This window comes from Oncorhynchus masou, chromosome 16 (genome assembly GCF_036934945.1).
Source record: "Oncorhynchus masou masou isolate Uvic2021 chromosome 16, UVic_Omas_1.1, whole genome shotgun sequence".
NCBI lineage: Eukaryota > Metazoa > Chordata > Actinopteri > Salmoniformes > Salmonidae > Oncorhynchus > Oncorhynchus masou.
In genome coordinates, this window is record NC_088227.1 from 28,458,400 (window position 1) to 28,472,087 (window position 13,688).

At 44.5% G+C, this 13,688-nt stretch overlaps 1 protein-coding gene across 3 annotated transcripts in view; it reads right to left on the reverse strand.

The window, feature by feature from the left end:
• Positions 1-13,688, reverse strand: part of LOC135557788 (kelch-like protein 29) — a 416,874-nt gene that overhangs the window by 151,758 nt on the left and 251,428 nt on the right. For 2 of the 3 annotated variants that reach the window (XM_064991390.1, XM_064991391.1), the window contains one exon: positions 23-179. In XM_064991390.1, coding sequence (XP_064847462.1) covers positions 23-179 — 157 coding nt within the window. Of the gene's footprint in view, positions 1-22; positions 180-1,090; positions 1,482-13,688 lie in introns of those variants that run through there. The other variant, XM_064991392.1, reaches the window with a different exon arrangement.

Sequence of the window (13,688 nt, forward strand, 5' to 3'; positions counted from 1 at the left end):
GCGTATGCATGCGTGTCAGTACCTGTGGATTCACTATCTCTGTGCTGCTGTTTGGCAGGGGGTTCTTCCGTCTCCCAGGGAGTGAGCTGGTTGATGGGCGTCTGTCCCCACTTCACCCCTGGCGCTAACAGCAGACCTGGAGCCTGGCTCTCCCTCTCCCCTGGAGACCCACCTGACACCTGGGAGAGAGGAGAGAAAAACATGACGAAACAGTAGGACCAAACCATCTCTGACACCTGGATAACAGCGAGAGAGAGATTAAGAAGTCCGTCTATCAGCCTTTAACTGACAGTTGATAAACAACACAGCTTAGAGAACGATACAAACAAACATCAGGCCTGATAGACAAGAGATACAGAGATGATGGGGCTGTTACACCGAAACATTTATGGAACAGCTGAATATAGTTTTAGTTAAGAAAATGTTGACTCGTTTGTCAGCAAGCTTTGCAAACAGAAGATCACATCATTTACTATTTTAATATCTGAAGACAAGTACTTGGCACATGTCAAATAGTCAAAGCTTCTCGTAGCGTGGTCTAGACTAACTCCTTCTCTGTTCTAAAAGCAAAGCCTTGAGTGATGTCTTGTCCTGTATGATTCACTAACCCATCTATATGCACACACTAGAGAACATGGTACGGGCAGCCATGTCCCCAAGTTAGCAGGGCAGCCATGTCCCCAAGTTAGCAGGGCAGCCATGTCCCCAAGTTAGCAGGGCAGCCATGTCCCCAAGTTAGCAGGGCAGCCATGTCCCCAAGTTAGCAGGGCAGCCATGTCCCCAAGTTAGCAGGGCAGCCATGTCCCCAAGTTAGCAGGGCAGCCATGTCCCCAAGTTAGCAAGGCAGCCATGTCCCCAAGTTAGCAGGGCAGCCATGTCCCCAAGTTAGCAGGGCAGCCATGTCCCCAAGTTAGCAGGGCAGCCATGTCCCCAAGTTAGCAGGGCAGCCATGTCCCCAAGTTAGCAGGGCAGCCATGTCCCCAAGTTAGCAGGGCAGCCATGTCCCCAAGTTAGCAGGGCAGCCATGTCCCCAAGTTAGCAGGGCAGCCATGTCCCCAGGTAGCTAGCTATGTAACGCGAGCGCACTTGCCTCTTGTATCAAACTGTCGCAATCCGGCGACTGGATTAACCTCTGGCTGGACTGCATCTTGTTAGCTGCCCACTCAAGCTGCATTAAATCCATTTACTGTTCGGCAAAACAATATTCATATAGCTACAGTCTATAGCACTTTACAAAACAAAAGATACCAGTAGCTAGCTAGCTAGCTCAGTAGCTAGCAAAATAGGCTTACATTCAATCACAGAAAGCTAACTTTGCAAACTAGTTTACAACTGACGCTAACGTCAGTTCACTACTCTAAAACTTGATTAGTTATAATATGTAAAGCAAGCTGGGTGTCTCCAAAAACGTTCACTAGGTTAAATGACTGTTCTTTCTATTTCGACAAACTGTTGAATGTCTGTCTTGAGTGACGTCTGTGGCTGCGCCTGTCTTGACGTTTTAAAGAGACATCGCACCTTTTTATGAAAGAAGTGATAAGGCTGCCGTAGGCTAATACAATCAATCCCAAATGTATGGACAACATATTGTTTGTCATCTGTAGCACTAAAGACTCCACTGAAATCACACACTCTAATCACACACTAGAATATGCATTCACCTGTATTGTGATTAGGTCTATGCCCTCTTGATTTACCCAGTTTATCAAGATATTAAACATTCAAAGACAAGTATTACCATTATGTTGTAGTAGTTAGATTGGTAAAAGAGTGAAATGTATTGTTTGTATTTTTTTTTACGTATTATTCATTAATGCCTACATGGTTTTCTCTGGGAAATGTTGTCATCAAATGTACAAATGTAATTACACTGAATCGGTATCGGCCCTAAAAATCCAGATCAGTCGTTCTGTAGCACATGTGCACACAGACACAGATGTGTGCATACACACACACACATACATGCACACACATACACACACATATACTCTTATGTGACAGGGCCTAAGAACAAGGTGAATCAATGTAAATGAGGTAAAGGAGTTAAAGGAGAGTGTACTAACTGGTGACTGATGCTGATTATAGCCTCATAAAGGCAGGGATCAAAATCCACATCCTAGTCACTTTCTAAAGGGCCCTTACTCTTAATGTACCACCCCACAGACCTATTCACTCAAATTCTCAATTATACCTTGCAATGTGCAATCAAAGGCAATTAAAAGTTGATATGGTTTTGAACATAGGTGCTTATTAAAATTTTGTAGCCACATAATCAGAGACTAGCTGTTATTAATCATGAAGCATAATTTGCTTTACAAATGGAAGAGTAGAATAAAAACATTCCCCTTTGCGGAATCCAAACGTAGAGCCATCATCATCCAAACCTAGCGCCACCATCATCCAAATGTAGAGCCACCATCATCCAAATGTAGAGCCACCATCATCCAAACGTAGAGCCACCATCATCCAAACGTAGAGCCACCATCATCCAAACGTAGAGCCATCATCATCCAAACCTAGAGCCACCGTCATCCAAATGTAGAGCCACCATCATCCAAACGTAGAGCCATCATCATCCAAACGTAGAGCCACCATCATCCAAACGTAGAGCCATCATCATCCAAACGTAGAGCCACCATCATCCAAACGTAGAGCCATCATCATCCAAACGTAGAGCCACCATCATCCAAACGTAGAGCCATCATCATCCAAACGTAGAGCCACCATCATCCAAACGTAGAGCCATCATCATCCAAACGTAGAGCCACCATCATCCAAATGTAGGGCCATCATCATCCAAACGTAGAGCCACCATCATCCAAATGTAGAGCCATCATCATCCAAACGTAGAGCCACCATCATCCAAATGTAGAGCCACCATCATCCAAATGTAGAGCCACCATCATCCAAATGTAGAGCCACAATCATCCAAACGTAGAGCCATCATCATCCAAACGTAGAGCCACCATCATCCAAACACAGAGCCATCATTATCCAAACATAGAGCCACCATCATCCAAACATAGAGCCACCTCAATCTGCTGTGAACATACATCATAAATCCAATAGGATCTTCATTTTTCTTTATTTTTTCCTTCTACATTATCAGAACAGCAAAAGCCTGATGGAAACCCTGGGTCAACCACCATCAGACCCTACAGCAACACACACACACACACACACACACACACACACACACACACACACACAAACACACACACACACCAGCATCAGCATCAGCCTCCACAGAAAAGGTCAGAGAGGCTAGAGTACACTCTGATTCTCCGGCTCACCTCAGCCCAGCCTGCCTTCTGAGTTAATAGAAAAGACCTGGTCACCAGCTTTCCTTGACACACACATACACACCACACGATGCACACAAATACTAGGCTAGGGTGGTATACCATACACTGGGATATTTGGAAATAGCCATGGGATGTTTTTTCAATACCATCAATAGCGTTGAAACGATTTATTTGAAGTGTTTTAGTACATTTGAATATTTGTAGATCCTTTTTAAGAAAATACCCGCAGTTAACTTGTACAATCCATTAGGAGATAAAGATGATGACATTCTTCATTTCACCTTTCACATTTTTATTATGAAGCTAACTGGTAGTCCCCAGTCACATGGTGTTTGTTTACAAGCACACAATGAGGAGAGACCGGAGTTGTGTGTGTCACTCACTGTTGTGCAGCACGCCAGGTGATCTAGTTACAGTATGGAATTCACAACTAAATGTTTGCCAGCTAGATATCTATTAAGTTAACTGTCTAAAATATGCTAAATTCTCTGCAGTTATGCATTTGGTTTGCTAATTTAGTAGCCAGTTAGCCATCTAACTAAGTGGTTAGCTTCTTCCAAAATAAGGTTTTGGTTGGTAACAGCACAGAATCTCCCTCATGGATCAAGAGTCTTGCTGTCTAATATTTGTTTGCGCAGGCAGCAAACTATGAGTGGCATTTATTTTGTTACTTGTATAACTTTACGAGCTGGGATGTCTGTCCAGCAAATACTTTAGGTCAGAGACTGCATGAACTGTTTGCAATGTGCTCGTTAGCATTTAGTTAGCATTCTCTATAGGGTTTTACATGTAGTTATCATTGCTAACCTTTGGATTACAAAGGCTCAGTGGGGTTTGAAAATAGCACCCCTTGTGTTCAGTGCCAGTATTACTGAATATCCTGGTATGGTACAAGGTCTGTATGAAGGTATGATCATCTGGATACCTCCCAAGTCTAACACACTCACATTGTCAGCTGTTCACAGTGAAATATACAATAGGCTAGCTTCCCTCTCTGCACTCTACCTCCATCCCATTATCCTTCCTGACCCCAAACCCATTTCATCAACTCTCCCATCATGCAATCTGCTACCGCGTTCAGGGGCAGACTTATTGATTTGGAGGCCCCAGGCAGAGGCCAGGCAGAGGCCAGTCTGTGGAAAGACATGAAGATTGCTGTCCTCCGCTGCTCCCCATAGAACTTAACAGAGCTTGAGAAAATCTGCCAGGAAGAATGGGAGAAAATCCCCCAAATCCAGATGTGCAAAGCTGATACAGACATACCCAAGACAACTCAAAGCAGCCAAAGGTGCTTCTACAAAGTATTGAGTCACGGGTTTGAATACTTGCGATTGATGTGTCGATGTAATGATGATGCTGATGACAAAAGCGCACAATGACAGTAATCGATCGTTCTCTCTCTCGCTCGCTCGCTCTATGAGAAATTGTCAATTGTTGACCTCTGAGTCTGTCCTGCTCCTAAGCCATTACACTCTACTTATTCATATCATTCTAAACTATCTCACTTTCCTCTGTCTGAACTGGACAGGTGCAGAGTTCATCATTCTGACCATACCCGTTAATCCATGGTCCCTCATTCTTCTTTTGACTTGTTCTTCTTCTTGTGTTAGACTAGCAGACATCTGATAACATTCTGACATCTCAATGCCTTCTATCTGACTCATACCGGGCCTGTCAGATTTCTTTGACTATGCACAAGTGTTTGAGTCTTTATTGAAGTTGTCTGCTGTTAACGTGCATGTACTACTGACACATCAATACTATCAGTAGTGCTTTGGCAGCATCTAGCATCTCCACACACACACACGCACACACACACACACACACACACACACACACACACACACACACACACACACACACACACACACACACACACACACACACACACACACACACACACACACACACACACACACACACACACACACACACACACACACACACACACACACACACACACACACACACACCTCTTGTGAAGAGCAGTGGGTGATAAACCCTTCTTTAAGCAGGGAGGAAATGTGTGTGAGATGGAATCGATCAGATATGTAAAGCTGCACATGAATTAATATTCAACCAGATGTTTCGATTGTGTGTGTTGGGTGGTGGCGGCGGCAGGCAGGTTTGGAGTCTAGTGGAATAAGGAGAGCAGGAGTGTCAACGGGCCTGTGGTGGACTTACCATTATGCAGAAGAGTCAAATGCCTCAGGCCTCACATCATCCCGTGAATTGTTTCATGTGATATGATTGCAAACGTGACTTTCATTGAAATTAAGCTGCAGCAATGAGGGGCATAGAAAATAAAAGAAAGAAATATTTAATTTCAAGAGAGAAAAAGAAACGCATTTCTTTAGTAAAAAGACAGGTGCTGCTGATAAACTGCCATCGTCACAGAGGACATGTACAGAGCCTTCAAAAAGTATTCATACCCCTGGACTTATTCCACATATTGTTGTGTCACAGCCTGAATTCAACATGGATTCAATAAAAGAAAATCTCAACCATCTATACACAATACCCCATAATGACAAAGTGAAAACATGTTTTTACACATTTTTGCAAACATATTGAAAATGAAATACATAAATATACATTTTACATAATTATTCACAGCCCTGAGTCAATACTTTGTAAAAGCACCTTTGGCTGTGATTACAGCTTTGAGTTGTCTTGGGTATGTCTGTATCAGCTTTTCCCATCTGGATTTGGGGATTTTTTCCCCCATTCTTCCTGTCATATTTTTTCAAGCATGGTTAAGTTCAATTTGAGCAGTGGTGGACAGCAATCTTCAAGTCTTTCCACAGTCTGGCCTCTGCCCAGGGCCTCCAAATCAATAAATCTGCTTCTGAATGCGGTAGCAGATTGCATGATGGGAGAGTTGATTAAATGGGTTTGGGGTCAGGAAGGATAATGGGATGGAGGTAGAGTTCAGAGAGGGATGGAGGGAAGAAGTCAGGAAGCTAACCTATTGTAGATTTCACTTTAGACAGCTGAACGTGTGTGTGTTAAGCTTGGGTGGTATCCAGATAGTCATACCTTCATACAGACCTTGTGCCATACTGGAATATTCAGTAATACTGGCACTGAACACAAGGGATGCTATTTCTAAACCCCACTGAGCCTTTGTAATCCAAAGGTTAGCAATGACAACTACATGTAAAATCCCATAGAGAATGCTAACTAAATGCTAACGAGTGTCTTGCAAACAGTTTATGCAGTCTCTGACCTAAAGTATTTGCTGGATAGACATCCCAGCTCATAAAGTTATACAAGTAACAAAATAAATGCTACTCATAGTTTTCTGCCTGCTCAAAACACATTTTAGACAGCAAACAAACTGATAAGGATGTGAAATATGTTTAGCGACACGCACGCGCACATGCAAACACACACACACACACACACACACACACACACACACACACACACACACACACACTCTTGTACAACTCACCTTGTGGGGACACATAATTCGGTCCCGTTCAAAATCCTATTTTCACTAACCCTAAACCCAAAACTTAAACTTAAACCTAACTCCTATCCCTAAAACTAAAACTAACCCTAGTTCCTAACCCTAAACCTAATACTAATTCTAACAACGTAGAAATAGCATTGACTTTGTGGGGACCAACAAAACGTCCCCAGTTGGTCAACTTTTTGTTGGTTTACAAAAAGTTGGCTCCCACAAGTATAGTTAACACACACACACACACACACACACACACACACACACACACACACACACACAGTTTATTAAGATGGCAGAATGCAGTGGGCAGACAGACCGGTAGGAAGAGAAGCGTTTTCCCATTTTCTCCCTTTTTAAGTTTGTCTCCGAATTGCCGATTCACTCTTCCATAGCAACACATTATCACCGGGAGGCAGATGGTTGTAGTCTGACTCCGAGAGAAAGAGAGAGAAAGAGAGAAAGAGAGAGACAGACAGAGAGAGACAGAGACAGAGAAAGACAGAAGGAGAGAGAGAAAAAAAATTTAGAGAGAGACAACAGGAGGAGAAAGAGAGAGAGACAGAGATACAGAGTGAGAGAGAGACAGAAGGAGAGAGAGAAGAAAAATTGAGTGAGAGACAACAGGAGAGATAGAGAGTGGTAGAGAGAGGTGGGGAGAGTGATGAGCTTCACTCGGCAGACGGGTTGAGAAAAGAGGGAAAGAGGAGGAAAGGCACATTCACACACATGCAGGCATTTTGCAATATAAAGACAAACAAGTTATTTGAATCAAGGTTAGTTGTCTTTTAAAGTCTGCATTTTTTTGCTCTCAATTCACTAAACTACAGAGTTTCTGTGCTTGTGAATAAATGGTCCGACGTTGCCCCCAGCCAACTATACAGCCGAATGTAAAACAGAAGAGCTGCCATAGGGTTACACTGAACGTGATGGAAGAAAAAACACACACACTGAAGATGTTGACAGTTTGGTTAGGAGGATTAGAATTTAAGTCAAATGATTAGACTTTCCTAAATACCTGTATGTGTAGGCTATATGTTCAAGCCCTAGAATATAATAATGTGCTTTTTAGGCAGCGCACACAGACACGCACGTAGAGCTGTGAAGAAATTGTCCTCAGTGTGTTCTCACGATGGTGTGTGTGCGCACTACAGTGCCTTGCCAAACTAAAATAACTGTCGCTATGGTTACCCATCTCCCTCTGAGGCGGGCTGTGGCACCTCATTTGACTCTAGTTAGCCGTCTGGCTCACACACGCACACACACACACCTGAATCTATTGTCTAGTTCTTTAATGAAACCTATTCGTCAGTTGTCCATCCTTTCATTAATGTTTTGAGTGGCAATCCCACAGACATAACTGAACATTCTGTCCAATTCTGAAAATCACAGAGCACGCTCACATACTCTCCTCGCCACACACTGACTCTCCTCCACACAGAGAAGATCCAATAATCATCCTGACACAATGGCCTACTCTCCCTGACATGGCACAGCCGATACCGACAGCTGTCACTGTGAGTGTGTGTTACTGTCCACCGAAGACCATGTACGTACCATGTCATTGGTTGCCTTCCCCCAGAGGGAAGAACTGGAAAGGGCCAATACCGACAGCTGTGTTGCTGTGTGCATGTTACTGTCAACCAATAAGAGACAGTGTGAACGTGTGTGCATCAAACACCCATGTATGTCAATGGCTGTCTTGGGTGCATGGTGCATGGGAAGGTGTGGTTGGTCAACAGAAGGCTGTAGGCTGTGATTGGCTGGAGTCAGCCCTGGTCTGGCTGTGTGTTGTGATTGGCTGGAGTCAGCCCGGGCCTGGTCTCCTCATCCATCCAAACAAACAAGGCAGGGTTAGCTCATGACAGTGTGTTTGCCTGGGTTGGGCCCAGTCCCCTGTCTATCTCAGAGATATTGCTCCCATTCAATCTGCTAATACGACAGAATGAAGCACGAGGGATACACACCTGGAGCAGGAACATACACACACACATGCATACAAGCACCCAGACACGTCACACAAAGGCTTGGGAGAATCTTACGCAAAGACTTAACTAGAAGGTGGGCTATCATACACCTTAGGGTCCAGAGTACAAAGCTATAGTACCGTGAAGTGGACTCTGTTCTCCCTTAAGAAATGACTTCATTACTCCATAGAGAGAGACAGCAGGAGGTGGAGGAGAGAGAGTGAGAGGAGGAGAAGAGAGTGAGAAGGAGGACGAAGAGTAGGAATGAGAGAGCGAGAGAGGAGGAGGAAGAGGAGGAAGAGGAGGAGAGAGAGAGTGAGAGAGAGAGAGAGAGAGAGAGAAAGAGAGAGAGAGAAGGAGGAGGAAGAGGAAGAGGAGGAGGAGGAGGAGAGAGAGTGAAGGAGGAGGAAGAGGAAGAGGAGAGAGTGGTCATGTCTACTACAGTCTGGTCCCTGGTGCAGCAACTTTACAGCACACACTGATCAAATCAACAAACTGCTGGGAGATCTAATAACAGGCCTGCGGGAAATGAGAAAGAAAGGAAGAAAGAACGAGAGAGGGAGTGAGGGGAAGACTGAAGCGGAGACAGAAAAAGAGGGAGAAAGAGAGAATGTGCCACATCCGTAAAAATGGCATTGTGCCATTATTACATTATTCCTTTTAAGACTGTGTTTGCGTGTGGTTTTTGGTTTTACTATCCTTGTGGGGACCAGAAGTCCTAATAAGAATAGCGAAACAAGGAAAAATACTATTTTAGGATTAGGGGTTAGGTTTAGGGTTAGAATTAAGGTTAGGCTTAGTGGTTAGGTTTAGGCTTAGGTCAGGTTTAGTTTTAGAGAAAATAAGACTTAGAATGGGAATACATTTTTGTGTATGTGTGTGTCTGGCTACTGACACTTCATAGACAGAAAGGAAATAACTGTACGCTGGCCGCAGGCGTGTGTAGTATCGAGCCATGCCGTTGATGTGGTTCCTTTATTCATTTCTTTATTCTGACAGGTTTATCAATTAATGAACGGCCAAACGGACAGATAACCGAGGTTCCTCGTGGCAGCGCTACAATTTGTATCGGCCATTATTGTTCAATTTAAATGCATAGGAGGAATGTTCCTGTGTGTGTGTGTGTGTGTGTGTGTGTGTGTGTGTGTGTGTGTGTGTGTGTGTGTGTGTGTGTGTGTGTGTGTGTGTGTGTGTTTGTGTGTGTGTGTGTTTTTGTGCGTGTGTGTGACACCCACATAATCAGGCTAAATCTCTGTGAAGATGTGTGTGCACAAATTTAATCATAATCAACATTTCAATAACAGTAACAGCCATTGCTATGCCTGGTTGTAATATTGTTCACCGCAAAATAATATGTCATTGTAAATCCACACCATAAACAAAGTCTGGGAAATGCAATTCAACAACAGCAGAGTGGCTTTTTCGCACACATGTACACACACACGTACACACACAAATTGCTTTTTTTCCCCATATGGCCAGAAAAAGAGAAAAAGACAAAGAGAATATGACTGAAATGTGGAGAGTGATGGAGGTAAGTCTGTCGGGGGAGAGAGAGGGAACGAGAGAGAGAGAGAGGGAAAGAGAGATTGAGCGACAGAGGGAGAAAGACCCATTCATCATGCAGGCTTGTATCATTTCCTTTGACACGTCATTTTCAACTGCTCGAAGAGAAGAGGAAGGAACAGGCTTTTCCTGGCTGCCTGACCAAAAGCCTGGACCATCCATCCATCCAGAACTCTGACCCACAACAGAAGAAGAAAAACCTGCCTGGTCTCTTTTAACAGTTCCTTAACGCTTATTTTCTTGTTGATGTTCTTCACCTACACAGCTATCTACTGTCTATGTGAACAACAAGAGAAAATCTGAGTGTGGATAAGAGGAAGTCTGAGTGAGGATAAGAGGAAGTCTGAGTGAGGATAAAGAGGAAGTCTGAGTGAGGATAAGAGGAAGTCTGAGTGAGGATAAAGAGGAAGTCTGAGTGAGGATAAAGAGGAAGTCTGAGTGAGGATAAAGAGGAAGTCTGAGTGAGGATAAAGAGGAAGTCTGAGTGAGGATAAAGAGGAAGTCTGAGTGAGGATAAAGAGGAAGTCTGAGTGAGGATAAAGAGGAAGTCTGAGTGAGGATAAAGAGGAAGTCTGAGTGAGGATAAAGAGGAAGTCTGAGTGAGGATAAGAGGAAGTCTGCGTGAGGATAAGAGGAAGTCTGAGTGAGGATAAAGAGGAAGTCTGAGTGAGGATAAAGAGGAAGTCTGAGTGAGGATAAAGAGGAAGTCTGAGTGAGGATAAAGAGGAAGTCTGAGTGAGGATAAAGAGGAAGTCTGAGTGAGGATAAAGAGGAAGTCTGAGTGAGGATAAAGAGGAAGTCTGAGTGAGGATAAAGAGGAAGTCTGAGTGAGGATAAAGAGGAAGTCTGAGTGAGGATAAAGAGGAAGTCTGAGTGAGGATAAGAGGAAGTCTGCATGAGGATAAAGAGGAAGTCTGAGTGAGGATAAAGAGGAAGTCTGAGTGAGGATAAAGAGGAAGTCTGAGTGAGGATAAAGAGGAAGTCTGCGTGCGGATAAGAGGAAGTCTGCGTGCGGATAAGAGGAAGTCTGCGTGAGGATAAAGAGGAAGTCTGAGTGAGGATAAAGAGGAAGTCTGAGTGAGGATAAAGAGGAAGTCTGTGTGGGGATAAGAGGAAGTCTGCGTGAGGATAAGAGGAAGTCTGAGTGAGGATAAAGAGGAAGTCTGCGTGTGGATAAGAGGAAGTCTGCGTGAGGATAAAGAGGAAGTCTGAGTGAGGATAAAGAGGAAGTCTGAGTGAGGATAAAGAGGAAGTCTGTGTGGGGATAAGAGGAAGTCTGCGTGAGGATAAAGAGGAAGTCAGTGAGGATAAAGAGGAAGTCTGAGTGAGGATAAAGAGGAAGTCTGAGTGAGGATAAAGAGGAAGTCAGTGAGGATAAAGAGGAAGTCTGCGTGGGGATAAGAGGAAGTCTGCGTGCGGATAAGAGGAAGTCTGAGTGAGGATAAAGAGGAAGTCAGTGAGGATAAAGAGGAAGTCTGCGTGGGGATAAGAGGAAGTCTGCGTGCGGATAAGAGGAAGTCTGAGTGAGGATGAAGAGGAAGTCTGAGTGCGGATAAGAGGAAGTCTGAGTGAGGATGAAGAGGAAGTCTGCGTGGGGATAAGAGGAAGTCTGCGTGGGGATAAGAGGAAGTCTGAGTGAGGATAAAGAGGAAGTCTGCGTGAGGATAAAGAGGAAGTCTGAGTGTGGATAAGAGGAAGTCTGAGTGAGGATAAAGAGGAAGTCTGCGTGGGGATAAAGAGGAAGTCTGAGTGAGGATAAAGAGGAAGTCTGAGTGAGGATAAAGAGGAAGTCTGCGTGGGGACAAGAGGAAGTCTGTGTGCGGATAAAGAGGAAAGGGAATGTGATTCTCACGTTAATGTATGAGAGTTGGGTAGCGCTGTTGAGTGTCAGCCAAGAGGCAGATGAAGAGTAACCAACTATTTGAAGTGAAATGGTGATAATGTCTTCAGATATGTCTCTTTAAAAAACATAAATGTCGAACAACAATGGAAATTCACGAGGCGTCAGTAGTCTACAATATATCTGAGGTGGTTTGCACCCATTGTCATATAACCGGCAGGTAGCCTAGTGGTTAGAGCATTTGACCAGTAACCGAAAGGTTCCTGGATCAAATCCCAGGTAGAAATCTGTAGTTCTACCCCTGAAGAAGGGAAGCCACTGTTCCCTGGTAGGCTGTAAACGTAAATAAGAATTTGTTCTTAACTGGCTTGCCAAGTTAAATAAAAAAGTTACCTGTGTATTTATGCCATAATCTCATGAAGCTCTAGTTAATTACCTCTCTCATGGTACAACCAACATCCACGTATAAACAGCTATTTCCAGGGAATAAACTACTGTTTCTGTGTGTATTTTAACTATGCAACAGTAGCCTACATTATATCTGATTTGGTTTGCACCAATTGTCACATAACCAGTGGGATTTACATTTGGACTGAATTGATAATAGCCACAATCTGAAGTGTTGGTTCTCTACCGTATCTAAATGTATGGTTTTGTTCATAGGTTTACCAAGCCTCTGTTCCTGTTCGTTAAGAATTGAGAGGGATGTCCTCCCCTGGCGCTTTGTTAGCCCAGCACAACTAGCCTCTGTTCCCCAGCACAACTAGCCTCTGTTCCCCAGCACAACCAGCCTCTGTTCCCCAGCACAACTAGCCTCTGTTCCCCAGCACAACTAGCCTCTGTTCCCCAGCACAACTAGCCTCTGTCCCCAGCACAACTAGCCTCTGTTCCTGTTAGTTAAGAATTGAGAGGGATGTCCTCCCCTGGCGCTTTGTTAGCCCAGCACAACTAGCCTCTGTTCCCCAACACAACTAGCCTCTGTTCCCCAGCACAACTAGCCTCTGTTCCCCAGCACAACTAGCCTCTGTTCCTGTTAGTTAAGAATTGAGAGGGATGTCCACCCCTGGCGCTTTGTTAGCCCAGCACAACTAGCCTCTGTTCCCCAGCACAACTAGCCTCTGTTCCCCAGCACAACTAGCCTCTGTTCCCCAGCACAACTAGCCTCTGTTCCCCAGCACAACTAGCCTCTGTTCCCCAGCACAACTAGCCTCTGTCCCCAGCACAACTAGCCTCTGTTCCCCAGCACAACTAGCCTCTGTCCCCAGCACAACTAGCCTCTGTTCCTGTTAGTTAAGAATTGAGAGGGATGTCCTCCCCTGGCGCTTTGTTAGCCCAGCACAACTAGCCTCTGTTCCCCAGCACAACTAGCCTCTGTTCCCCAGCACAACTAGCCTCTGTTCCTGTTAGTTAAGAATTGAGAGGGATGTCCACCCCTGGCGCTTTGTTAGCCCAGCACAACTAGCCTCTGTTCCCCAGCACAACTAGCCTCTGTTCCCCAGCACAACTAGCCTCTGTCCCCAGCACAACGAGCCTCTGTTCCC